This window comes from Monodon monoceros, unplaced genomic scaffold (assembly GCF_005190385.1).
Source record: "Monodon monoceros isolate NGI ecotype Baffin Bay Population unplaced genomic scaffold, NGI_Narwhal_1 Super_Scaffold_12, whole genome shotgun sequence".
NCBI lineage: Eukaryota > Metazoa > Chordata > Mammalia > Artiodactyla > Monodontidae > Monodon > Monodon monoceros.
In genome coordinates, this window is record NW_021703768.1 from 147,328,463 (window position 1) to 147,353,866 (window position 25,404).

Genomic DNA, 25,404 nt, shown 5'->3' on the forward strand with positions numbered 1-25,404 from the left:
CCCACCAAAGCAAGGTCCTTTATCGCAGCACCTCTCAAACTTAAATGTGCTGGTGAATCACTTGGAGATCAGGCGAAACGCACACTTGGTTCAGTAGGTCTGGGCTGGGGCTGAGAATTTGCCCCATGGTACCTAAGCAGTTGGTCTGTGGACCACATTTTGAGAGGGAGGGCTCGTGGTCAAATGCCCACCACTCCATGACTCCCCTCCTGCACAGGCCTGGGCCAAAAAACAGTCCTTTGGGCTCAGTGGCTACCCCAGGCCCCTTCAACCTTCTTGCTGCCCCCAGGTTTTGAGTTCTGGCTGAGATTTCCCTCTCTCTCCCAAGAGTGCCAGGCCCCTTGTTGAATGAATGAATGAAAAGGGAATGCTGGAGGGCAAAGGGAAGGAGAGCCAACTGGGTGTGTGGTCCAGGGGAAGAGTTTGGTTCACTGCCCACGCTCTACACCGGACCGGCACTGGCACCGTGCATTCTGAATTCTCCCAGAGGAATCGGTACCACCATTTCCTCCTATTTATAGATGAGGAAACTTCCTGCTGGCCCTGCTTTTTGAACACGAGCCCCCACCTTCCTCCCCTGGGGTTTTTCAAGCTCTTTGTTACCGCAACCTTGGAGGTGGGGCCAACCATAGAGGGAACGTTCAGAATGAGTATCCTCTACCTGGGTGTTGTGTTACAACTACCAACTCCTCTAACCCAGCAATCCCGGAAGGAGATGCTGATGACCTGTGAATTTCGCAGAAGGAAACTAAGGCTCAGGAGAGGTCCCCAGTGGGCCAAGTCACGAGGCAGGTCTTAGTCTGCTGTCCTGAATAGACCGGGCTCGGAGCCGGCCCGGTGAATACCATCAGAATGAACCACACAAGGAAGATGCAAGCAGAGAGGTAGAGCTACCAGGCCAACCACAATAGCTTCAGGTGACGAGCCCTTACTAGGTGCCAGGCACCACACTAAGCAGTCTCCCAACTTTCTCATTTGATCCCCAGGAAAAAGCTCCTCCAGTAAGTGTCATCGTCCTCTTTGTGCAGCCGTGGAAACGGGTGTGGGCTCAGAGGAGCCAAGCATCTTCCCCAGAGAGGCACAGCAGGGACGTGGTGGGTCCCCTTTACCAATCTAGGCCTGCCTGCTTTCCTCCTTTCTTTCAGAGTATCAGGCCCTTTACTCAGAGTTAGACGCTGTGAGTAGCCCACATCTGGACCATTCCATTTAATTTTCACAACCCAAGGAAACTGTTTTACAAACGCAAAACAACGGAGGAGGCTCGTAGAGGCAGAGGGATTTGCTCAAGGTCACACAGAGAGAAAGTGATGGAAAACACAGTGCGGGGGCTTGGAAAGAATGAACGCGGGAGTCTTTGGGTGCTCCCTTCCTCTCCAAGCCTCGACCGCCATCGCGCGCCCACCAAGGCCAGCCCCTCCCCCTCCCAGCCCCCAGCCCCTTAGGCCCCCAGGCCCTCAGGCCCCCGGGCCCCTTTAACAGGGCGGCGGAAGGGGCGGCCGGGGGCGGTGGCGGCGCCCAATGGGCTGCGCGGAGCGTCACTTCCCGGCGGCAGGAGGCAGCGGCGAGTGTAGAGGGCTGGGGGCGGCCGGCGGGGGCGGGGCGGCCGGCGGAGGCGTTGGCAGCGGGCTGGGACCCACGCGGCGCCGCGGCCCACCTGGCCTGCAGGGCTCCCACCCCCGGCGGCGGCGGCGGCGGCGGCACGATGCCCTTTGACTTCAGGAGGTGAGTATGGCTACCCCGGCCACCGGGGAGCCCCCTCCGCGGGCGCGGAGGATGCTTGGGCACGCCGCGGACCCCTCCCGCCTGGAACGCAAAAGCGGCCCTTCGCCCTGTGCACGCCTCGGCAGGCCCTCGGGGACGCCGGGCTGGCCCCCCTGCCGCACACAAAGCCAGCTGGAGCCTCGGAGGGCTTCCTCGTGCAGCGGGAAGCGAGGCCGCCCACCTCTTGGGCCGCTCCGCCCCTTCCCTACGCGGAGCCCCCTCCCGAGGCTGCCTCGACACCTCGCACACTCGCATCCCCTTCCCCCCATGCTGGGAAACAGGTTTCCTCCCTCCCCTAGATAGGAGCAAACAAGCCATCCCCTTCGTCTTCTCTACAGAGCCTCGTTTCGTGAACCCCACCCCAGCTGACAGGTGCGTTCAGGGCACCTCGGATGAGCCCCCAGGGATCCGCAGGGGTGTGCAGACCCATCCCGCCAGACAGCTGCTGGAGGGTTTCAGGTTTCCATAGGCTCAGACTCTCCCTAACTGGGCCGAACTGGAGGCCTGTACCTCAGCCAGTCCTGGTCCTGTGTTCTGGGTATGGGGGCTCCATGGGGGAGGGGAGGAGGTAAGGGAGCTGTGGGCAGGACTTTGCAGAGAGCCTAGCCTGATCTGCCCTTGGCTTTCTGCAGTCACCACAATGGGCCCTTTGTGGGGTCCAGCCGCCTCATGGTCCACGTTGTGCTGGGCTAGGCCTTCTGGAATTGGGGGGGGGTCTACATCCACACTTTCCCTTGAGGTATGGAGCCCCAGGGGATGCCCTGGCCTGAGGCAGCCACACTGTGGTGTATAGACAGAAAAATAGCTGGGCTTTAGTGGGGAGGAGCTGGATCAGAATCCTGGCTCTGCCCCCTGCACTGAACAGCTTGGTATGTTCTAGAAGTTAGGGGCGAAGGCTTTGGGTTCAGACCTCCCCTTAGCTGCACAGCTTGATGACTTGGGCAAGTGTCTGAGCCCTCTCAGTATCTCTGTGTCACCACCTGTAAATTGGGGCTAAAAATAAAGTCCCACCTGCAAGGGCTGAATGCATGAGAAGAGCTTAATTCAGAGCCTGGAGGGGTACAGAGCTCAGAAGTGGGAGGTTAGTGGACAAGCAGCCTCTCCATGAGGCCACTTCCTCATCCACAAAATAGAGATTCCGGTCCCTGCCAGCTCCTTCCCTCCCTACAGGTGTGAATGAAGTCAGGGTAAAGCGACAGCCTTCCTGGGAAGAAAAGCCTGGCAGTGACCCCCATGGCATGTGGACATGTTGGAGTTTAAGCATGGAGAGAACATTGGCCTTGGAACTCTTGCACTGGCTGACGTGGTACTCAGCCTGCCCTGGGCACCATTGCCATCCCACAGACAGCCTGCCCCTTCCATGCAGCCCTGGGGCTGCACCAGGGTCTCAGACAAATGTTTGCAGACCCAGGGCATTTTCATACAAGGAAAACCCCTGTGATGGAATTCAGGGGCAGTCCTCGTACCGACGGTTAACATTCAGGACATGAGAGAGCTGTAGCTGGCACATTGATTCCTGGTTCCATAAAGCCTCCCCTTACCCAGGCTGATAATTCCTGCCCTCACCCCGCATCCCTTTGTGATTCAGTAGGTTCCAGTGATTTTGACCTTATGGGGAAGTCACTGCTTTCGGGCATAGAATTCATTCACTCTGCACCTAATCTCCCATTGTAGGAGGAGGAAGTTGAGGGCTGAGGGCCTTGCCCTGGACCTCATGGGACCTAGATTGAAGGGTGGGCCAGGGTCCCAGGCCACGCACAGCTCCTGACCTGGTGCCCCTTGAGTTGGAGGTTTGGAGTGTCCAGGTACCATTGGGGCCCCAGCTTAATGAGGCGTTTTAATCAATTTCCTTGAAGGCTTGTGCCACCACCGAACAGTGAGAATGGATTCAACACTTCCCGTTCACACCTTGGAGGACGAGCCTTCTTAAGATGTGTTCATTCCAGGTCTCAGGTTCTAAGGAAGGGTCCAGTGTACGCGCACTTCAGTGTTCATTGATCAAACATTTACTGAGTGTCTGCTCCGTGCTCAGCCCTCCGCCACGTGCCCCACTGCAGAGCTGGGTGACATGGGACTCGTTTGCTCAGGGCCAGGCAGTGGTGAGCTGGTGGAGCTGGGATTCGATCTGGGGACTGTTAGCTGCAAAGCCTTAGCTGTGGGAGAAAAGGGAGGTCTTGGCGGGTCCCACAGCCTTGTCAGATCTCTTAAAAACCATGCGGACATGGAGAGGGGCATGCTCTGGTTGAACCCCCCCCCTCCCAGTTCGAAGCCAGGGAGAAGACCAGGCTTCCTGATCGTTTTGCTCTCCTTAATACAGAGCACAATCAGGAAGGGGGAAAAAGGAACCTCTTGCTCTTTCTTACCAGAACTCCTTGTTCTCCTAGTGCCTGTGGGGACCTCGTGCGCCTTACCTCCTGTGTGCTTTCCTGTCTGTGAATTGGGGATGAGAACGGTACCCGTTGTCGAGAAGATTAACTGAGCCAGTGTGTGTAAAGCATTTAGATACAGAGTATACACCCAATAAATATTGGCCACTCTTTTCATTATTTGTGTTATTTCATCGAAGCACCTGTATTTCCTAACACTGTATAATTCACTTAATTTATTTTATGCTTATTCTCTCTTTTCCTCCCATGAAAACATGAGCTCCCTAGGGCAAAGATCTTTATCTGTTTCATTCACTGTTGTAACTCCAGGGCCTAGAATAGTGCCAGGGCCACACTCGCCCCCAGGATATGTCTCTCAGAGTCTGTCAAGGAAGGCAAGGGCATGCTGTGATTTGATGTGCCAGTTCTTTTGCTGGGAACCTTTTCAGCTATGGGTGGTTAATTTCCCCCCTTCCTTCTTTGAATGGGCTCTTCTCTCAATTGTAGTTGGGGGTGGGGAATAGGCTGAATACAGAGGAGGGACCCGAGGCCTTCAAAGATGACTTGTGTTTGTTTTGCTCCTGGTGCATTGTTTCATTAATCGCTGGACCTTGCAGTGGTGGAACCGGCCTTGTGACTCGGTTCCGTGGGCGTTGGCCCTGCCCGGACCCAGTTCCGGCTGGCAAGGGCCAGAACACCTGCTGTCTCTGGCTCAGGCCGGGGGTGGGGGTGGGGGGAAGGTAGGGGCATTTCCTGCAGCCCAGGCCCAGGAGAGCCTGAGCGCGCGGCTTTCAGGCACGCAGAGATGGCCGGCTCCCCGCGACGCAGCCTCTGAGTTGAAACCCCAAGACCGGGGGTGTGCTGCTGTCCTGTCACTGACCATCTGGACCCTGGGACAGTTGACTTACCTTCTCCGAGCCTCAGTTTCTTCATTTTAAGGAGAAGATGGCAATCTTCATTGCCTCACCTTGTAGGGTAGATGTAGGGGCAAGTGAGGTGTCCCTGCAGGGTACAGCCGGCTGCATAATTTGCGGAGCCCAGTGCAGAATGAAAACGCAGAACCCCTTGTTGGAAAAGTATTACGAATGTCAGGACGGTGACAGCAGAGCATTAGACTAAGCCTAGACGCAGCGCTCTGAGCACAGGACCCTGTGCGACTGCGCAGTTCACACACCTGTGATGCCGGCCCTGCTGCGGCGCCTTGGTTCAGCCTCCATCGCCTCTCAGTCTGGCCTTCCAAGTGGTCTCTCATCTCCAAGAGACCCCAGATCTTAGAACCCCAGGGGAGCTTTCCAAAGTTGACCTGATTTTTTTCACATTCTGGTTTCAACCGTCAAGTGGGGCCCATTGCTCTGATCAAGTATGATTTCCTTAGCTCCCCATGCGGCCTTGCCCGGTGCGGGGTCCCTGCAGCTCCCCTCACTCCCTGTGCCAGGGTCATCCCCGACCACCAGTGCGGGCTCTGAGCACATAATCGGAACTCAGCAGATAGTACAGTGGCTTATGTGAGTGCCTGTATTTCTACCTTACCTCATTCCAGAAAGATCTTGGGGAAGTTGACGGAAACACGTACTTTACAACAAGTTAAAAAAATATATAAATAGACTTAAAAATCAGGGTCAAAGGGAAATAAAGAACAGACTGGAGGAAAAATCTGAAAATCAAGCCAGCATTTCACATTTATTGGGCACTTACTAGTGCCTGACACTGTGGTAAGGGTCTTACCTGTGCTGATTTAATCCCACACCAACCCTGCAAGGCAGACACTGTTGTTATCCCACTCTACAGATGAGCCAGTGGAAGTGCAGCAGAGTTAAGGGACGTGATGGGTCAGCAGAAGGCACTGGGGTTGGAATGCTGTTCTTGTGCTCCAGAGCCCCACGCGTATCCTATAGGCTCATCTCTAAAGCTTTGCCCTTCCATTCACCGAGTTCAGAGAGAACTGAAACCCCCTCTAATTGGATTCCTTGGCTTTCTCATCTCTAATCCTTTCCCAGTAGTGCTCATTAAGAAGCTTAAAGTCATCAGCCTTTATATTTTTATTTATTTATTTTTTAACTAGACTCATGTGGTCTGACACCTGATTCTGAAATTGTCTTTAAAGAACCCTCACTATGGTCTCACAGCAATTTAGAGCATCTCATTCTGGAGGGTCCAGGTTTTCCCACTCCGGCCACTGGGGCTTTAGAGTGTAGAGCATATGTTTAGCTTCTCATCTGGATGTGGAAGGGGATGGAAAAATCTCTCCTCCTGAGGCGGTTTGGATTCATTCCTGATACCGTACTACCTTGAGACGGCTTTAGCCAGCTGTGGCCTCGTTAAGTTCTGTTTCCCATCTGGTAATCCTTTCATTTTTTATTTTGGAGTTGCTCCTGGGCAGTTTTCATCAGGCACTGGAGAGGCAGGCAGGGTGTGAGGAGGGCATTTGGGGTGAGGCTTACCCACCACCTCTGTATCAGTGAACATCAGCTCTGCTGTATGTTAGAATCACTGGAGGAGTTTTAAAAATCCCCAAACTCAGGTGGTGCTCCAGACCCAGTAATCAGGATCTGAGGGTGGGGGACTCGGGCATCAGTATTTTATAAAGGTCCTCACGTGATTCCAAGTGTACAGCTAAGATTGAGAAGACTGCTCTAGATCCAGAGAACCCATATTTATCAGGCCAAGAGCACAGGGGCAGCCAGATGCCAGAGTGGGTCTTTGGAGGGGAGGTTGGGGAGTAGAGTCTGGTCCCATCTGTCCCCCCCTGCAAGCACATTCCCTCTGGGACTGTTCTTCACTAGTAAAGCTGTCACTAAGGCAGGGCAGTGGTGGTGGCGTTACCTTTCCATGGATATCCTTGCTTTTCAAAGTGTGGTTCCCACACCAGGAGCTTCAGCATCACCTGGGAACTTGTTGGAAATGCAAGATCCCCTGGTGATTTGAATGTACAGTAAGATTGACTAACTCAGCATCTCCCAGACTGTGCCGCTCCATAATGGGTCCCCCATTTGGAGATCCACAGCACGTGCCTAACTTTCTAAAGGCTCTTGAGAAGTCCTGCACAAAAGGAACCTGAGTCACTTAGCCCAGCTTTTGCCAAACTTACTATCTAAGCCACCCTTGTTCTTCATGGGGCGGCCAGTACCATTTCTCAGAATATTATTTGGGAAACAGCTGTAATTGTTCCTTTAAGAAAGTGGTAATTAGCCTAATTGTTGTCAACTTTAACATTTAGGTCTGTTAACTTAGTTACATTGGTGTCTATGCAGGAAAAGTACCGAATGGGAAAAAAACCTGCCAACACTAGCACGTATTGGTTTTTAAAAGTCTTGACCCTTGGGAGAGGCAGGAGGAACTCAGGGTTCCCTGTACTACCAAGAACTCGGGGATACGTAAGGTGCTTTACAAATCTTCTCATCCTCTGAGTGGGCATTATTCCTATTTTACATCCAGGGAAATTGACCCCCAGAGATGCTGGGTCACATAGCTGGTGCATCTAGGGGTCCCTGGGGGACCAGCACACACACCTGACAGTAAAATCCTCCCCTTGAATGCTTCCTTCTGGAATCTGCTGGGCAGCACAGCGGGACAGGAAGCAAGATCCGTTTGAAAGGGTCTGAATGTTCTGTTTATCCAAAAGGTGGAAACCCTATTTGAGATGAGAGACCCGGCTGTTACCAAAGTTTAGTCACAGGTCCCTGAACATTGGGTGCTGGTGATGCTTTTCTCTCTTGAGTTGCCATCTGGGGCTCGAATTGCTCTGGAGGAGGAAAGGAGGCAAGGCGAATCTTACTAGTAACGCCTGATGGTTTCTCAGCTGGTGATGTGTTGCACTCTGTGCTGGGCATGTCATTGGACTTGAAAGTCACGCTGGCTCCACGAGATAGATACAATTATTAGTCATTTATTTTTCTATATTTTATCTTCTTTTTTTTTTAGATTACTATTTATTTATTTATTTTATCTTTTTAATTAACATACAATAAAAGTTGCCTTTTTTGGTGTATTCTTCTGTGGAAGTCAAGACTTTACATCGTGTAACCACTTCTGTGGAAGTCAAGACTTTACATCGTGTAACCACTTCTGTGGAAGTCAAGACTTTACATCGTGTAACCACCCCCGCAGTCTGGATACAGAAGTTTCATCCCTCCAAGAAACTGTGATGCTATCACTTTATAGTCATACTATTAATTCAACTTTTAAAAATTGTGCTAAGAACACTTAAGATGAGATCTACCCTCTTGACAGATTTTTTTTGTTTGTTTTTGGGTTTTTTTTGCGGTACGCGGGCCTCTCACTGTTGTGGCCTCTCCCGTTGCGGAGCACAGGCTCCGGACGCGCAGGCTCAGCGGCCATGGCTCACGGGCCCAGCCGCTCCGCGGCGCGTGGGATCTTCCCGGACCGGGGCACGAACCTGCGTCCCCTGCATCGGCAGGCGGACTCTCAACCACTGCGCCACCAGGGAAGCCCTTGTTGCGGTTCTGATATGCGTTTCCCTGATGATTAGAGATGTTGAGCATCTTTGCATATACCTGTTGGCCATTCGATTGTCTTATTTTGGGGAACTGTCTATTCAAGTTCTCTGCCCAGTTTTAATCAGGTTATTTGGTTGTGGGGTTGTTGTTGTTGTTGTGTGTTTTGTGTGTGTGTGTGTGTGTGTGTGTTTTGCTATGAAGTTGGAGGAGTTTCTTATGTATTTTGGATATTAACCACTTTTCAGATACATGGTTCGCAAATACTTTCTCCCAGTGAAAAGGTTGCCTTTTCCCTCTGCTGATTGTTTCCTTTATTAATTCAGTTTTAAAACAGGAAGCCAAGGTTCAGAGCTGGGAAGTGAACTGGCCCAGGGTACACAGCTGAGGAAGTACAGGACTGGGACTTGAACTTGGGTCTGTGATTTGAGAGCCAGGGTACTTCACCATGGTGCTCTTCTGCCTCGCTGGTACCTTGGCATTGTCGATTTTTATGACTATCCACCAGGTCTCCACTATCATTTTCTCTCTTGCTGTCGCATCAGGAGCCACTGACATGTAGAATTTAACTAAAATGTCCCTTGGCTACTTTGGAAGAAATCTGATGATACTTGACTTGTTTTGATGTTTTGCTGAGTCCAAGGGTACCTTCATGTGTGGAGCAAGTGTCTCCAAATCCAGGGGAAAGTGTTAGGTCGTGGGCCACCCTTTCAGAACGTCCTTCTACACTGCAAATTCCTCCGAGGGCTGCCTTGACCTGTAAGCTTCCATTTTCCTCGTCTGCAAAGTGGGGTGCTCATACTTTCCTTGCAGGATGTTTTTGAGGATGGGATGAGCTCGTGTGGAACGTGGGGCCGTTTCACTCGTCGTGGCCTTCCTTGGCAGCATTGTCCCAGTGCTCCTCGCCGAGCTCTGGTAGACCTGAGCAGAGGGGCATCTGGGGGGTGGACATGGTAAAGCTGGGGCCCCTTGGGTTTGCAGGACCAGTGATGCGCTCCCGTGAGAACACCTGGGGCGATTCAGCCCTGAGCTGGGCTCCCCTCTCTAAGTGGCACCCACACGGTGACCCCAGACCCCAAGGCATTAATCTCTGGTGGGAGAGAAAACGGTCAAATGGTCACATACCCAGATGTCCCCAGGCCCTGGGCAGGTATCACGGGGTTGGGGACAGTTGGGTGTGCCAGCTGGGCCCATCAGAGAGTGACGCTCCATTGGGAAGGGGCAGCCGTCTGTGGCTTGTTGCCCTACAGATTACCCAGTTTTTTAGGAAATGATGGAAGTCTGATAAATTGTGTGAAAATGATTAGTTACTGCTCCAGTTTTATTGCTGTCGAACGTTATGCTGGGCCAAACCAAAGCCTTCTGAGGGCTGATGATGGCCTGTGGCTGGCGGCATGCAGCCTGTGCGTCACACGTACCAGTGAACGAGCACACACTCGCCGGGTGGACAGGACTTGGGGCGGTGCCCCTGGACTCGCGGGAGGCGGTCTGGTGGGTCTGGGCTCGGAGCCGGGGGCAGAGGAGTCGAGGGACCCCCAGGTTTGGGCAGAGGCATCCTCGGGGCACGATTCTTCCAGGCCTGGCAGCCATGGCTTCCCTTCTCTGGTTGGTGCTAGGGTGGCACTGCCAGCTCTGCCTCTGGACCTGTCTTTCCTCCTCAGCAGTCCCGGGGCTGGCCAAAGCTCAGTTTGAATGGCACTCCCTTCTCCAGATCCCTTAAAACCTTCGGCCCTCAGGGTGTCTCAGGTGACTTCCCAGGGCTGTGCTGTGATCACAGTGCCCCCAACAGTGCCCATTTATCAAGGGCCAGCCTGAAGGCCTTTCTTGGATTCAGTTCATCCTCACATCACGTAGGAACCAGGTGTCATTCCCTTTACCTGATGAGGATGCTGGACACAGAGGGGAAAGGACTTGGCCAAGGTCACACAAACCACAGGCAAGTGGAACACTCTGTAATGTCAGAGCTGGTTTTCTTAACCACACTTGCGTGTCCCAGAGGGGAGCATAATCACCTCGATTTTGGAGGGGCACTCCATGGAAACCCCCGATGTCAGCTGCTGTCTACCTAGTTGTGTTTACAGTTTATTGCCATGGAAACCTTGGCGGGGAAGGGGGCTCTGGGTTGCCTGAGAAGGGGGCTGGGCCTAGGTGACAATTTCCAGTATCTAGGTGACACTGTGCATCTGTGGGCAGGAGATTACCGCTGAGCCCCTGCTGGGGAGGTGGGGAGAGGGGTGCAGCCCTTCCCGTGGGGAGCAGGTGGGGCTTGCCATCCTGTCCTTTCTCTGGCTGGTCTCTGGAGCCCCAGTCAACAGGCCAGGAACAGGCTGGGGTGGTGGAGTCATTTGTTCGTTGAGCATATTTCTTTTTTTTTTTTTTTTTTTTTTTTTGCGGCATGCGGGCCTCTCACCGTTGCGGCCTCTCCCGTTGCAGAGCACAGGCTCCGGACGCGCAGGCTCAGCGGCCATGGCTCACGGGCCCAGCCACTCCGCGGCATGTGGGATCTTCCCGGACCGGGGCACGAACTCGCGTCCCCTGCATCGGCAGGTGGACTCCCAACCACTGCGCCACCAGGGAAGCCCCCGTTGAGCATATTTCTTGAAGGCCTACTGTGTGCCAGGCACTGTTCTCAAAGCTGGGGATATAGCACTGAGCCAGACAGACAGTTCCTGTCCCCCCAACCTCACGGAACTTGTGTTTTAGTTCTGGTATTTGGCGTCTCTCTTTTTTTAAATTAAAGACACTTTTTAATTTTGGAATAGAGTTACAGAAAAGTTGTAAAGATGGTACAGATACCTCCAATCCAGTGTTCCCCAGACTTTATTTTGGATTTCACCTGTTTTCCACTAATGTCCTTTTTTTTTTTTTTTTTTGAGGGACTGGTTCTTTATTTCAAAAGGACACATCAATTTCCAGTATCAGAACAGTTACACTGTTGGTTTTTCTTTCTCCCAGTCGGCCCCCAGAGAGATCACACCAAAGGAGAGTACATTTTAAGCCAATTAAGCTGCAGGATGCACACCTGACAGACCTCACTGAAACCTCACCAAAAAGCGGGGGATTGGGTAGGGAAAGAAACTTGAAAAGATCAGCACACTGCCAGCCCACAGACTGTAGAGAGCTCTCACAGCCAGATGGGGTGACCAGTGTGCCCCAAAGAAGCAAAGTCTCAAAATAATATAAAATTTAAAAAGTTTTGTTCCACTAATGTCCATTTATTGCTCCAGGATCCAATCCAAGATCCAACATTGCATTCAGTGGTCACGTCTCCCCAGGCTCTGGTTGGGGACAGTTCCTCGGTCTTTTTTTTTTTTTAATTTTTTAATTCTTGTCTGCGTTGGGTCTTTGTTGCTGCGTGCGGGCTTTCTCTAGTTGCAGCGAGCGGGGACTACTCTTCTTTGCGGTGCGCGGGCTTCTCGTTGCGGTGGCTTCTCTTGTTGTGGAGCGCAGGCTCCAGTAGTTGTGGCTCGCAGGCTCTAGAGCGCAGGCTCAGTAGTTGTGGCGCACGGGCTTAGTTGCTCCGCGGCATGTGGGATCTTCCCGGACCAGCGATCGAACCTGTGTCCCCTGCATTGGCAGGCAGATTCTTAACCACTGCGCCACCAGGGAAGTCCCCAGTCTTTTTTTTTTTCTTTTTAAAATTTTATTTTTTAAGTTAATTTTTATTGGAGTATAGTTGCTTTACAGTGTTGTGTTAGCTCCTACTGTATAGCAAAATGAATCAGGCATACATATACGTATATCCCCTCCCTTTTGGATTTCCTTCCCATTTAGGTCACCACAGTTCATTAAGTAGAGTTCCCTGTGCTATACAGTATGTTCCCATCGGTTGTCTATTTTATACATAGTATCAATAGTGGATATGTGTGAATCCCCGTCTCCCAATTCCTCCCACCCTCAGTCTTTCTTGTTCTGCATGACCTTGGCAGTCTTGAAGAGCACTGTCCAAATGTCCTGTAGAACGTCCCGCACTCTGGGTTTGTCTGATGTTTTCTCGCGATTAGACTGGGTCGTGGGTGGAGTGCCCTTCTGAGCACATCCTGTCAGGGGTACCTGGCATCCACATGACGTCACTGGTGGCACTGCCCTTCAGCTGGATCAGGCAGCATTTGCCAGGCTGCCCCCGCCGTATCACTCCTTATTGATCAGCGGTCCTTCTCCTGCCCATCTTCGCTGTCAGCTGGCCCTCCTGTAGGGAAGCGGACCACCAGTGTCTAGAATCCCTCGTGCAGGTTCACGTGTTCACCGTTAGCAGTGACTCTTTCTGCTCCACTGGTGCAGGCCGCCCCGCACTGGGCACCCGTATCACTTCTGAGGGGGTAGGAGGTATCGGGGTGTGGAGTGGTCTGGCCCCCCACGCCGCAATCTTTCCATTACGCCCCATGCCCTCTGAAAGAAGAGCCAATAGAGAGGGCTGTAGGAGCCATAAGAGTAGCCTTGAAAGAACTAGGAGTACTTCATCCAGCCCAGGGAAGCTTTATTTTTAGGCATTTTATTTAGACAACTAAAAACAATTAGATGTTCGGAAGCAGTGTACCATGAGAAATCAAACCAGTTACTTTATCATGTATTCCCCCTCTTCTTTATAACTAAAGCAAAAAAAAAAAAAAAAAAAGGCTTTCTGCTTTAAGGGAAAAGTCGGAAAAATAGGTCGGTATATTTTCCCTCTCATAATAACATAAACAGCTACAAGAAATTCAACTGTAATAAGAGAAATTGGGTGTTGGTTTGCACATATTCATTAAAAAGACAACAGACCGTCGTACTACAAGTTGGTTAGTTCCAGCACTGGAGCTAATTCATATTCCTCATTGTTTACCGCTCATGTTTACCTTAAGCAGAGAGTAACTCTGGAGGCTGATGCTTTTCTCTGTTTATTTTAGTCCATAAGTTGTGTACATCTGCCTGATGCTCAGGCCTTAACTTCAGGAGTTGCACTATAGATGGCATCAGAATTCTCTGGAGCAATTTCTTCTAGCTCCTCTTCCGCCGTCTCTGGAAAACTGATCCTCGGCTTTGCCAGCTCACCACTGTCTTCTTCAGGAAGCACGCATTTCCAAAGGCCGTATGTTTTTCCTACCACAGTCTGCCATAGTCTCAGTGTTCCATCTTCAGAACCACTAGCATAGAGTTGTCCATCAGGACTAAACCTCGCACAGTGAATGGGACCAAAGTGTCCTTTGTAGGATTCTAATTCTTCTCCACTCTCATAATCATACTTACAAAGTTTAAAATCTTCACCCCCTGCAACAAGAAATTCTGTCTCAGGATGAAGAGATGCAGAGTTGATGGTTGCAGGAGCTTCAAAAGATTTAATTGGGTCCAAACTTACTGCACTGTGAAAAGCAGTAGATCGTCCATAAGTTATTACCAAGATCTCTCCCTCTGGAATGTATTCCATACTGCAAACAGACATATTAAAATTTAGAGATTTCACTTCTGTCATAGCAGCATGATCCCAAAGGCGAACAGTTTTGTCATCAGCTGAAAGGATCTGTTTATCCTCGCTGCACCATAGAGCCTTTTTTTTTTTTTTTGCGGTACGCGGGCCTCTCACTGTTGTGGCCTCTCCCATTGTGGAGCACAGGCTCCGGACGCACAGGCTCAGCGGCCATGGCTCACGGGCCCAGCCGCTCCGCGGCATGTGGGATCTTCGCGGACCGGGGCACGAACCCGTGTCCCCTGCATCAGCAGGCGGACTCTCAACCACTGCGCCACCAGGGGAAGCCCCATAGAGCCTTTTTAATACCAGAGGTGTGACCACTGATTTCCTTAGGTTCTGCCTCAGGTTTGTTCAAGTCATATATGCATAACAGTTTATCCTGTCCCCCGGTTAACAAGTAATTACTATCCTGTGTAACATCCAGTCTTGACAATGTGTTTATGAGCCAGCGTCATCCATCCGTCTCCTGAGCCAGCATCCCACACTTCGGCTGTGAAATCTGCAGCTGCTGTAGCTGCTGTGATGGCGTCCTTATTTAATGTTACATCCCAAACAGCACCCTCATGACCCAAAAATGTTCCAGTCCAGTCTCCTGTGTCTCCCTGGCGTAGCATAGGTTTATCATCTTTGCAAGCACCGGTTAGGCAAAAGCCGTAAGGCGTGATGCCACTGAAGGCCAAATCCACCACAGGCTGCGTGTGACGTGTGGCCCGCGCAGGTGAGCGGCCTCATTGCCACGGCGGCTGCGAGCCTTGCGATCCGGCGGGGGTAGGGGAGGGGAGCCGAAGGTGGTCTGGTCTTTTCTCTCCTCTTGGCACCGACTCCTCGAGGTGCCCTTCCCCCGCCCTGACTCTGGGGTTGGGCCGGAAACGCGAAAAGGCCAGTCCGTCCGGTGGCCCCGAGGTCAGAAAGGGGTTAGGGATGGGTCAGGGAGTCTGCAACAGACAACCGATCCACTGCTGTCAAGGGAGGGAAAGTGGGGGAGGGGGAGAACCGGAGAACTGGCAGCCGTGACCCGCACCACCCAGGGAAGCGTGTTAAAGACTCATCCCACAATCTTTTAGTCCCCTTACTAGACAGGGTGGTAGGCCTGGCCCCGGCTGATTCCTGTGGATTCAGGAGGTGGCTGTTGGCTCGGATGAGACGCATCTCTCCACTCGTCTCTGCAGGCTGAGATCGCACCCACCCTCCTGGGCCAGCCTTAAGCCTTATCCACCTCTGTGAGCCCTCCCTGTTCTTGGGGAGTGGTGATGCGCTGAGATTTTCCCGAAGCCCTCCCTGACTGCGCTCTCCTGTCTCCATCCGGCTCGGTGCCATGCGGCTCCCTTGCTCCCTTCCCGCCTGGCTTGCCGGGCTCCAGGCCATGGCAGTGTCACCCGTGCCGTCTCCTGCAGGACCCAGCCCAGGGACTGGCACATAGTCAGGGCACAGCAGCTCCTGGGTGATGTGCTCAGCAGAGGCTGCGTCGCACTGTGGCAGAGTAACGGCTTTGTGCATCTCCGACAGTCCTGGGTTCAAGTCTCGGCTTCACCACTTCCCAAATGTGTGACTTTGGGCAAGATGCCCTCTGGGTCTCAGTCGCCTCACTGAAAGATAATAAGCCCACTACTCAGTAGTGCCTGGTTCCCAGCGCTGTCACGAGGACTAATTGAGCTCATCTCTGTAAAGCCCTTCAGATTATGCCTGGCATCTGTTAGGTGCTCAGTTATCATTCTTTACAGAGGAAAGCACCAGGATGTCAGGCTGGTATATAGAAACTAGACTAGAGATGGCCCCTTTGTATTAGCCTAAGTCAGCTAATTCCTATAAACAACCTGAAAATCTCAGTGATTTAATGCAACGGAAGTTCATTCCCAAGGTGGTGGGGATGCTATGCCCCTCGCAGGTACCCTGCCCTCCGTCTTGTGGTTCTTCCTCAAGAGGATGTTGGATTCTTTCTGAGGCCCCGGCAGTGCGGGGAGAGAAAGGGAGGCCGTGCAGGGTCTGGATGTGGTGCTATCACTTCTGCCTTGACCCGGGGAACTGGCCTCGCCCAACTCCAGGGAGGGTCAGGAGATCTGATTGGGCCGTGGACCCAGGAGGAAGAAGAAAGGACGACGGGCCTTGATACCTGTGTCACTGGCAGAGGTGGTAACCGCAGTCAGTATATTCAATCTCCCACCATTCTGGTACCATCTCCCTAATTTGGGGGTGTGGTCTTAAACAACATATGTTATTTACTCAATAACTTTTATGGAAACTACTCAGTTTTTGAATTTAACATGTTTGTTTATAAAAGGTAACTTTATAACATCTTTGAAAATGGAAAAGCAGTATCACCTGCCACAAATAGATACAAATAATTGCAAGCCTGTTCCGTCCTAGCTAGCTGGTGCGTGCTACAGTAGCTGGGTCTGTTAAAAAAGGGATGTTAGCAAGTGCTAGAGAAACGAGAGGATGACAGCCGGATAGCACCACCTCGAGACGTTCTCTTTGAGGTTCTCGGAACACTCAAATGAGAGCTGAACAGGCAATGGCCTTCTCACTGTGAAGTCTGAAGCCATTTAACCACCAGGTCCCCACATGGCCTGAAATCACCCAGGTCACACCAGTGGCATAGGTGCCACACTTTGGGAAATGCTGGCTTAGGGGACAGTCAGCACACAATTTGTGCACAGGCAAATCCAAAACTTGGTGCAGAGAGAGGTAGATGAAATCACCTGTCACCTCGTAGCACTAAGGACTTTATAGTTTCAAATCACCTGTCACCTCGTAGCACTAAGGACTTTATAGTTTCCACCTTGACCTATGAGGGGAATTAATGGTGTCACTTAACCAATGGGAAACTGAGGCCCATAGCAGGGCATGACCCCCGGCTCCCCTGCAGGACTCATGGCCTTTCCACTGTCCCTGGCTGCCATCTTTGGTCGGGGAAGGCTTACCGCCGTAGGTTAGACCACGTGGGCAGGGGTCGTGTGTATTCATGCTGCTCTCTCATCTCTCTGCCCCTCTCACCCATCACCTGCCTGGTACACGTGACTGTGCTGGCACAGGGATGCCTGTCTCCCAGGCCTGCTTCAAGGAGCCAGGAAATCAGAAGCTGACCCTGGGCATGCTTGGGTACTTGTCACCCACTCACTGGCCCAGTGGGTGACACAAGATTTGTGTGGGGACTGCATCAGTGGGTGCTCTCCCTGGGGAACTACTTACCTGCCTGCTGTTAAGGGGAGGGCTCCCCGTATGTCCTGGCCCATCTTTCTGAAGTTGTTTTGCAGTCCTGACTCAGGTGGACTCCACGAGTGGTTTGCTCACAGGGTAGAGGAGTCCGGCTTCCTCTCCTGCTCCTAAATCCCTTCCCACAATGTCCCACTCATTCCAAGTTATGCCAGTGCCAAGCCCCACTCATTGAATACAGGCAGTGTGCCCCGGATCTCCCAGCAACATGGCCAAAGGTATTGTTACTCCCATTTGTGGGGATGAAGAGATCAAGGCCCAGGGAAGCAGGGTTCATTCATTCATCCATTCATGCACTCACTCAAAGGTTAATTGGGGAGGATTCCAGGGACAACAAGACTGACATTGTCTTTACTGTCGTAGCATTTCCAGGGTAGTGGGGAAGGTGGGCAGAATGACAGTGAACAAATAATTGCACAGATGGTAAGCGTCCAGATTGGTGAGTGCTGAGGAGGAAGGAAAAGGAGACAGGTGATAACGAGTTTGCGGAGAAGTAGCTCGCTGGATTAGCTTGGCCAACTAGTGCCCTTCCTCCAAAAAGATCTTCCCAGACAGCGTACTTTATCTAATTTGGGTCACCGCCCCCATCCCTTCCCTGTGTGTATCTTTTTATGGCACCTGGACATGTCCTTCAGATCACTTAGCACAGTTGCAGTGATCTGTGTGTGCCATTTGTCACCTGATATCTGTCTGTCTCGATGGAGTCTAAGCTCTTGAGAGCAGGGACCAAATCTCTGCTCATCACTGGATCCTGGTGCTGAGCCCAGGGTCTGCACAGAGCAGGTGCTCAGAAAATATTTATTAAATGAAGGAAGGAGAGAATCAGATCTAAATCAGATCTAAATCTGTGGACTGTGGGGCCCATGCTCCACCAACCTCACACCTCCCACAGCTCAGAACTCAGACAAGATGAGACCCCGGAGACCTGGCAGAGTGGTCCAGATCTGTTGGGATTGGATGCTTTGTTGCCATATCTCTTTGTGTTTGGAAAAATGTTTCTAGTTTTCTTCTAAGAGTATAAGTGCATCAGAAAAGATTTATTTCTCTAACAGTGGGAATGGGAAATGTTCCCTACCGAATGTGTCCTGAGGAATTGGGAAATCTGGCATTACTCAGGCCCTGCCCAAAGTGGGAATGGGTGGCCAGCTGCCTGTCCTGATGGGAGGCTACCAGGCTCCCCTCACCCCTGCTAGCTCCGCTTGCTTGAAATGGCACTTTAGCCCCCAGAATCTGAGATGGGGAAGCTGGGAGGGAGCAGACACCTGATATTCCGCACTCACCCCAGCCAGGGGCCTAGGCCTAATTGTTCCCATTTTGAGAAAACAGGCTCAGAGAGGCTGAGGGCTTGGCCCAGAGTCACACAGCCATCAAAGTAACAGCCAGCCCCTGAAGTCAAGACTGTCCAACCCCCAGAAAATGATACTTTTCTGACTGTGGAGATTCTCCACAGTCAGATACTCCACCTGACTGTGGAGATTCAAGGTGCCCAGTTTTCAGTTTCAGTTGAGTAATCCTGTTCTCTCTAGAACTGGCAGGTTTCCCTAATCACCTGGGTCCTGTCCTGCCCCCCACCCTCAAGTCCGGTCCAGATGGGCCTGGGAGTCTGCATCTTTCAAAGTGTCCTCAGTGATTCTTAGGATCAGGTAAGCTGGGAAACCCTGAAGAGGGGTTCCCCATTATGACTTAAGTGTAGCTCTGGGATTGGGTACCACAAAGCTTAATTAACTTAATGATTATCCTAAAAGCGTCACATGGGGCTTAAGAGTGTAGAAAGCTCTTGGAAGATGAGTGTGGTCTGGGCATGATTGTTTGCACTTGAGAACGCTGAAGTTCAGAGGGGCCACAGGAGCGCAGCTTTTCTGCACTTGGATCTCATACTTTTTCTAGTTTCCCGCAGAAATGTTTGCATCCTGGTGAATGTTAGGTCCTCAGATTGTTCCCGATGACATGGCTGTGGGTTTTGAGCCCTCTGTTCTTGGTACAGAGAACTAGCCCTGACCCATTCTCTGCAGTCAGATGTTTCTGGAAGGAGGGAAGTGAGAAGCCACAGATGCTGGACAGTTGGAGAGGGTGGTGATGGAAGTAAACACTTACTGAGCATCTCCTGGGCATCAGGCACAGTGCTACGCACTGTAAATCTATCATTTTATTCAGTTGTCACAACAAACCCAGGAAGTGAGGGCTTTTACTTACCCCATTTTACAGATGAGAAGGCTGGTATGTGTTCAGGTTCCGGGCTGATGAGACTCTGTAAACACGGGAGCTGGGAGGGCATGGAGATGGGTGGAGCCAGCCCCTGCCCTTTGGAGCTGGGAGCCCCGCCCAGATTCACCCTGCAGGCCAGGTGGCAGGGCCGGTTCCACTCTCTGTCCTGCCCAGTTTTCCCCGACTTGGCTTTGATTGGCCGAGCTTCGAAACTGGGGCACTCTCAAAGCCAGGTGGTTTGTCAGACCTGAGTTAACCCTGAGTCAAAGGAGGAATGAGAGGGTTCACTCACCCGCCTCCTCCCTGCCCTGTCCCCACCCGTCCCTCCCTGAGTCAGGCCCCTCACAGTGGGGCCACACAGACATGTCACCCAACTTGGACCTCTGCCTGCCTCACACTCACTGGAACATGAAGAGTCAGCTGCCCGGGACTTAGCTTGTTCTAGAGCCATTGTTGTGAGGTCCCGGGCAGACCTGGGATAGCTGGGCTTTGAAGCCTGGCACATCTGGGTCCCAATCCTGGTGCTTCTGCCCCCCTCACTGTGTGTCCTTGGGCAGCTCACTTCACCTCTCTGAGCCTGCCTTCTGGGGACATAAACCCTGACCTCACAGGATTACTGCTCGGAGTCGAGAGCACCTCCCACAGCTACTGGCTCATCGTAGGTCCTAATTCAGTGACGTGACGCCTCTACTTCCTTCCCCCATTTATGAAACTTCCTGTCATACTTGATCTAAAACGGAGATTTTAAACTGGCAGCATTGGGGGTCAGATTCTGCCCAATCACAGATGTGATTATTTGGTCCTCACATTTAAAAAAAAATTTAAAGTTAAATGCCAGCATTTCAAATTAGGAGATTTCACATAAAAATCTGGATTTCCAGTGCCTCTAGAAGAATGGGGCTCCCAGGCTTCACTGGCCAAAAGGAAACTGGCAGAGAATCAGAATCAGGTGTATTGTTATCGTTGAGGGGAGGGGGCAGTATTGTATTGCTCACGCCTCCACTTTGAGCCTAATGATTAAAGATTCTCTTAAGACCACCCCACAAGGAAGGAATAGTGACTCAGAAATGGCTTTTAATCTTTCAGAACACTGGCGCGGCCTGCCCAGGTGCCATGTGTCGGTGGGTTAGCTGGCAGGACCTGCTTCCTGCAGACCAGTGTCATCTAACCCAGTCCACCTCCTACAGGCCTCATGCCAACAGTGGACACCAGGGAGCCAGTCAGGGAGGTCTCCCTTTGGAAAGAGCCAGTGGCCTTTGGGAGACAGTGGAGACCAGGGTTGAGAGCTTGACCTCTGAGCCTCCCACCAGGCTATCAGTGCCTTGCTCTGCCTTCGTCACGGTTGGGTCCCCGGGGCCTAGGACAGTGACGGGCACACTGAAAAACGTGTTGAACAGTGAATGAGCAGTCTCCCTGAAGTTGAACCGCAGCCCTACTACTTGCAGAGTTGATTTGCTAGCACTTTACCCCCATCATCATCGGGGATGGTGACGGTACCCTCCTCCTGGGGGACAGTAGAACTTCAAAGAGATAACTCGGCTAAATGGCTCAGCACGGCACCCACCGTGGTAAGTGACTGTGATGGTTATTTAGTTGGCACAGGTATTTCTGTGCTTGAACCTTGATACAGGCCACCACTTGGGCGTCTGACCCTGCCGCAGGGTGGTGGCGTTACAACTGCCTGAGCGTGCTGCTGGTAACAGCCCGGAGGAGAGAGGGCACGTGGACTTGACCAAGGGTGCGGACCCCTGGGGAGAACCACCTGTTTGTCAGCTGGTGTCACTCCCTAGTGTGGAGACGTGGGATGCGGACGTGATGTCCACCCTCCCACAGGCTGAACTGGTTGGCCATGTGCTATTGTTGCCTGAAAGATATTGCACAGAAGACACAATGGGTAGGAATGTGCCCTGGGCCCAGCAGGCTCCATGACGTGTGAGCCACTCCTGAGTCTGCTACAACCCAGGTGGAAGCAGCTAGAAGAGTCACAGCTACAGCCGCCACGGCAGTGCATGCTGGCCTTTAGAGTCCCTTTCTAGCCCCAAGGGCTCCGGAAGTGGAAGGGCTGGTCAGGCTACCCAAAGTAAAGCGTCTTCCTTAGTGGGACCTTCTGCTTGATACCTCTTGGCTGTTTTTAGCACACGTACCCAGCACTTCCCTCCCTTGATCGATCCACAGCGGCTCTTTGGGGGAGGAGTCACCCCTTTCACAGATGGGAAAATTGAGGCCCAGGGAGTCACAGTCTGCCCAGCTGGCTGGGGGCAATTTGCTTGTTCAGATGATTCCCACGGCCCCAACGAGAGATCGTGATATGGGGAATCAGGGCCCCGGCCTCTGTATTTATTTAAAAATAAGTTTATTTATTTAATTTATATATTTTTGGCTGCTTTGGTTCTTTGTTGCTGTGTGCAGCTTTCTCTAGCTGCGACGAGCGGGGGTACTCTTTGGTGCGGTGCGCGGGCTTCTCTTTGCGTGGCTTCTGTTGTTGCGGAGCACGGGCTCTAGGCACGTAGGCTTTGGTAGTTGTGGCATGCGGGCTCAGTAGTTGTGGCCCGCGGGCTCAGTAGTTGCGGCTTGCGGGCTCTTCAGTAGTTGTGGTATATGGGCTTAGTTGCTCCGCGGCATGTGGGATCTTCCCGGGCCAGGACTCGAACCCCTGTCCCCTGCACTGGCAGGCAGATTCTTAACCACTGTGCCACCAGGGAAACCCCGGCCTCTGTATTTTTAAGCAACCTCTCTGGGGAGTTGTAATGATCAGGAGAGGGGGGAACCCAAGTAGGGACTCCAGTTTTGTGCTCTGGCCCTGCTGTTTGCTCAGTCAGCCAAATCATCTACTTCCGTGGGCTTCCCTTCCTCAGCTGTGAAATGGGGAGAGTAAGTAGTACCCACCTCAGAGGATGGTTGTGAAAATGCCATAGGCGGTAGGTTGGTCGGTCAGTGTAACATTCTCAGGATTTGGGGAGTGTTGATTTGTTGCTATTGTTCCACATGGGATTTGTTACAAAAGCAATTTAAGAGACAAAAAAGATACCTGTGAGTAATTTACAGCAGTGTCTTCTCACCTCCTTTGAGGTAGGAGTCTTAGGATGCTGGGATCAGGGTTGCTCTGCCCCCATTTTAGAGGTGAAATGACTGAGGGGGCAGGCTGGACTTTGGAACTCCCACAGGGGCGTGGCAGGTGTGGAGGTGGCTGCCTCGGGTGGGGGCAGCAGTGGGGCGGGGTGTTAGAGGTCACCGCACCCCACCAACCACCTCCCCAGCGTGGCCTTTCTCAGAACACCAGGAAACACCTCCGGGTAGGGATGGTCACGCTGCCTTCCAGGAGGGCCGCGGGGGTGAGAGAGGAAGCACACCCACCTGCCTCCCACTCCTGGGCTTGATCCAGGCAACACGGCCTCTTCTGTTCTCCCTCACTTCTCCACTGGTGTCTTGGCTGCGCCAGAAGTTCTCCCTAAAGTGTGTCTGCTGAGATGGTCTCAGTCCATCCAGCGCCCTCCTTGCTCATTTGCTCATTCATTCATGTAACTTATCCGTTGAGCACCTACTGTGTGCCACGCGCGGTGCTGGTGCTGGTGTGTGGAGCTGAACCCCACGGACATGGTACCCACTCTCAAGGAGCTTCCATTCCAACAGGAAAGATAGTTAAACCATCAAGAGTTATCTGAGCAAGAATGTCCAGGGATCTTTGGGGATATTCGGATCTACCTTGGTGCGGAGTTCTGAGAGGACCTCCCCTAGTGCCACCTCGAGGCCTTGTGATGAGCAGAGCTGGGCAGGTGCCAGGGCAAGGGGTCCAGGCCCATCCAAAGGCAGAGGCAGGAGTGAACTGTCAGCACTTGGCGAACTGGCTGGAGAATGCATCGGGGGCACCGTGAAGAGTGTGCCCTCGACCCTCAGCACAGTGGGGACGAGTTTGAGTGGGGAGCCGGGTTCTGTTTGTGCCGTGGGCAGCCTGCAAATCTGCGCTGCAGAGATGGGCCTGGGTGCAGCCCAGCGGGGACCAGGCCAGCAGCCGCTGGCTCTTTTGGTGTCCAGTCTTTCTGCCAAGAGGCCTCTTTGATTCACATTTTCCACATGGACTTGATGTTTTAGAAATGTTGACCTTCAACTAATCAAATGTCACTTATTAAATTGCAAGTCATATCCTTTTCAATTTACAAAAAGGACAGTGGGCCGGTGACTTAGTTCATGGCCTGTTGGCAGGAGGGAACTTGACAGCACTTGAGGCCAGAGAAAGGACACGTGCCTTATCAGTGACCCCCCTCCCCCATCCCCTGTCCCCGTGTCCCCAGGGGGTGGGCAGCATGTCTTCTCAGTGAGAAGCTGATCTGAGAGTGAGGCTGGGTTAGCAGCCAGGCTGGAGAAGCTGTGGCAAGGCTGGAATGCCAAGTCCAGGCGGGTGGAGTTGAGCCTCCCTCTCAAGAAGCAAAGAGTCCTCTTAGAAAGGTGAGGTCAGTTCCTACAGGCCGGAGAAGAGTCAATGCCACGTAGGCAACGGCACCTGAGTAGAAGAGAAGGCAAAAGGCAGGATGTGTACAAACAGGGAGTGTGGGGGCGGGGGCGGCTTCCTGGAGGAGGGACACTCGAGAGGAGTCGGGTTGGGATCAGGGGAAGGGATGGCATTCTACCCGAGGGGCTCTGCAGCCTGATGAGATTGGGAGGAAGGGATAGCCGTGTGGGAAAGGGCAGGGGATACAACGGGCAGGTGAGGTAGGCCTGGTTTGTAGACCACCCAGAGGAGCCTGGCCTGGGGTCTGCATGTGTTGCATCAGGCAGTGGGGAGCCATAGCAGGTTCATGAGCAGGGACGGTGCTTAGGAAGGAGAAGGGGATCAAGTGGGGCATGGACAAAGGGGAGCTAAAAGCCCATTGGCTTGGGTCAGTATGTTTCCCAAGACAGTGGGGGAGTGTTCTCCCTGATGGGGTGACGGGTCCTTATTCACACCCTCAAGGAGACTGAAGACAGGACTGTCAGACCGTGGATGCCAACCTGAGGCTGAATCCATGCATATGAAATGCCTAAAGTACATTGTAGACAGATGGGCTGCCGTGGGAATTGTAGTCAAGGGTTGGGGCCCCTGAAAACCCCACAGCAGGAGTTTCACAGGTGGGGAATTTAAAAGCATTTTGGAACATAACATTGGGCTCCCAAGGCCACTAGTGGACCTGAGGAACATGTTGATGTATGTTGAGGTTCACTAGAATAATATACGAAAGAGAATATCTGCTGTGTTAAGCATCTTAGATTAGGAATAACAGGAGCTTCTTTCAGCTTCAGCTTCCTCTTCTGTAAAATGGTCCTAATGATAGCGCCTGCTTGCTAAGGCTGTTCTGAGGATGAAATGGACTGATGCAGATGAGACGCTTGGCCTTGGACCTGGCTGGGCTAGGTTCTCAGCTGATGGCCTGGACAGTCCCTTTCATTCCTTCTTACCATCCTTACCTGCTAAAAGCATAAGCATCTCTGCTCCAGCAGTTTCAGGGAGATGCTTATAAATTTGTTTCACTTTCTTGCAGGGATGCCTGGCATAAGAGACTTTCCCCCTTGAGTCTAGGGCTAGACTAGAGTCTAGACAAGGGTGTGTGGCAATGAGCAGTCACAGCCCTGACCCCACCCCCTCCCAGCTGTGGGATCCCAGGCAGGTCCTTCATCCCCTTGGGTCTCAGTTTTGCCATCTGCAACAATGGGCTAGTACCCCCACCCCCCACCCCCACCCAGGCACTGTGTGAGGCAAGATGAAATAGTGTCTGTGAATTGTCAGCAAGTACTCCATCATGGCCACCTGGTCACCAGCCCCCAGGACCCCAGGCAGCCCTCATGTATGACTCAGTTCCCTCCCCACGTTCTTGTCTTCCACCTTCCTCTGTAGCTCCTAGAGTGTGTGTAGTAGAATCTGCGTCTCTCCACCTGCTCTTTGCTTTACTTCCCTTTTCACTTTTCATTCCCTGGGCTGTTTGTTCAGTCA

General features: G+C 52.4%; 1 protein-coding gene and 1 pseudogene across 1 annotated transcript in view; one reads left to right on the forward strand and one right to left on the reverse strand.

Annotated features, from left to right (window-relative positions):
* Positions 1-1,609: 1,609 nt before the first annotated feature.
* Positions 1,610-25,404, forward strand: part of ERGIC1 (endoplasmic reticulum-golgi intermediate compartment 1) — a 106,187-nt gene continuing 82,392 nt past the window's right edge. The window contains exon 1 of the mRNA XM_029219219.1: positions 1,610-1,722. Within this exon, the coding sequence (XP_029075052.1) occupies positions 1,703-1,722 (20 nt within the window). The 5' untranslated portion in view covers positions 1,610-1,702. The remainder of the gene's footprint in view (positions 1,723-25,404) is intronic.
* Positions 12,423-14,179, reverse strand: LOC114893437 (annotated as a pseudogene).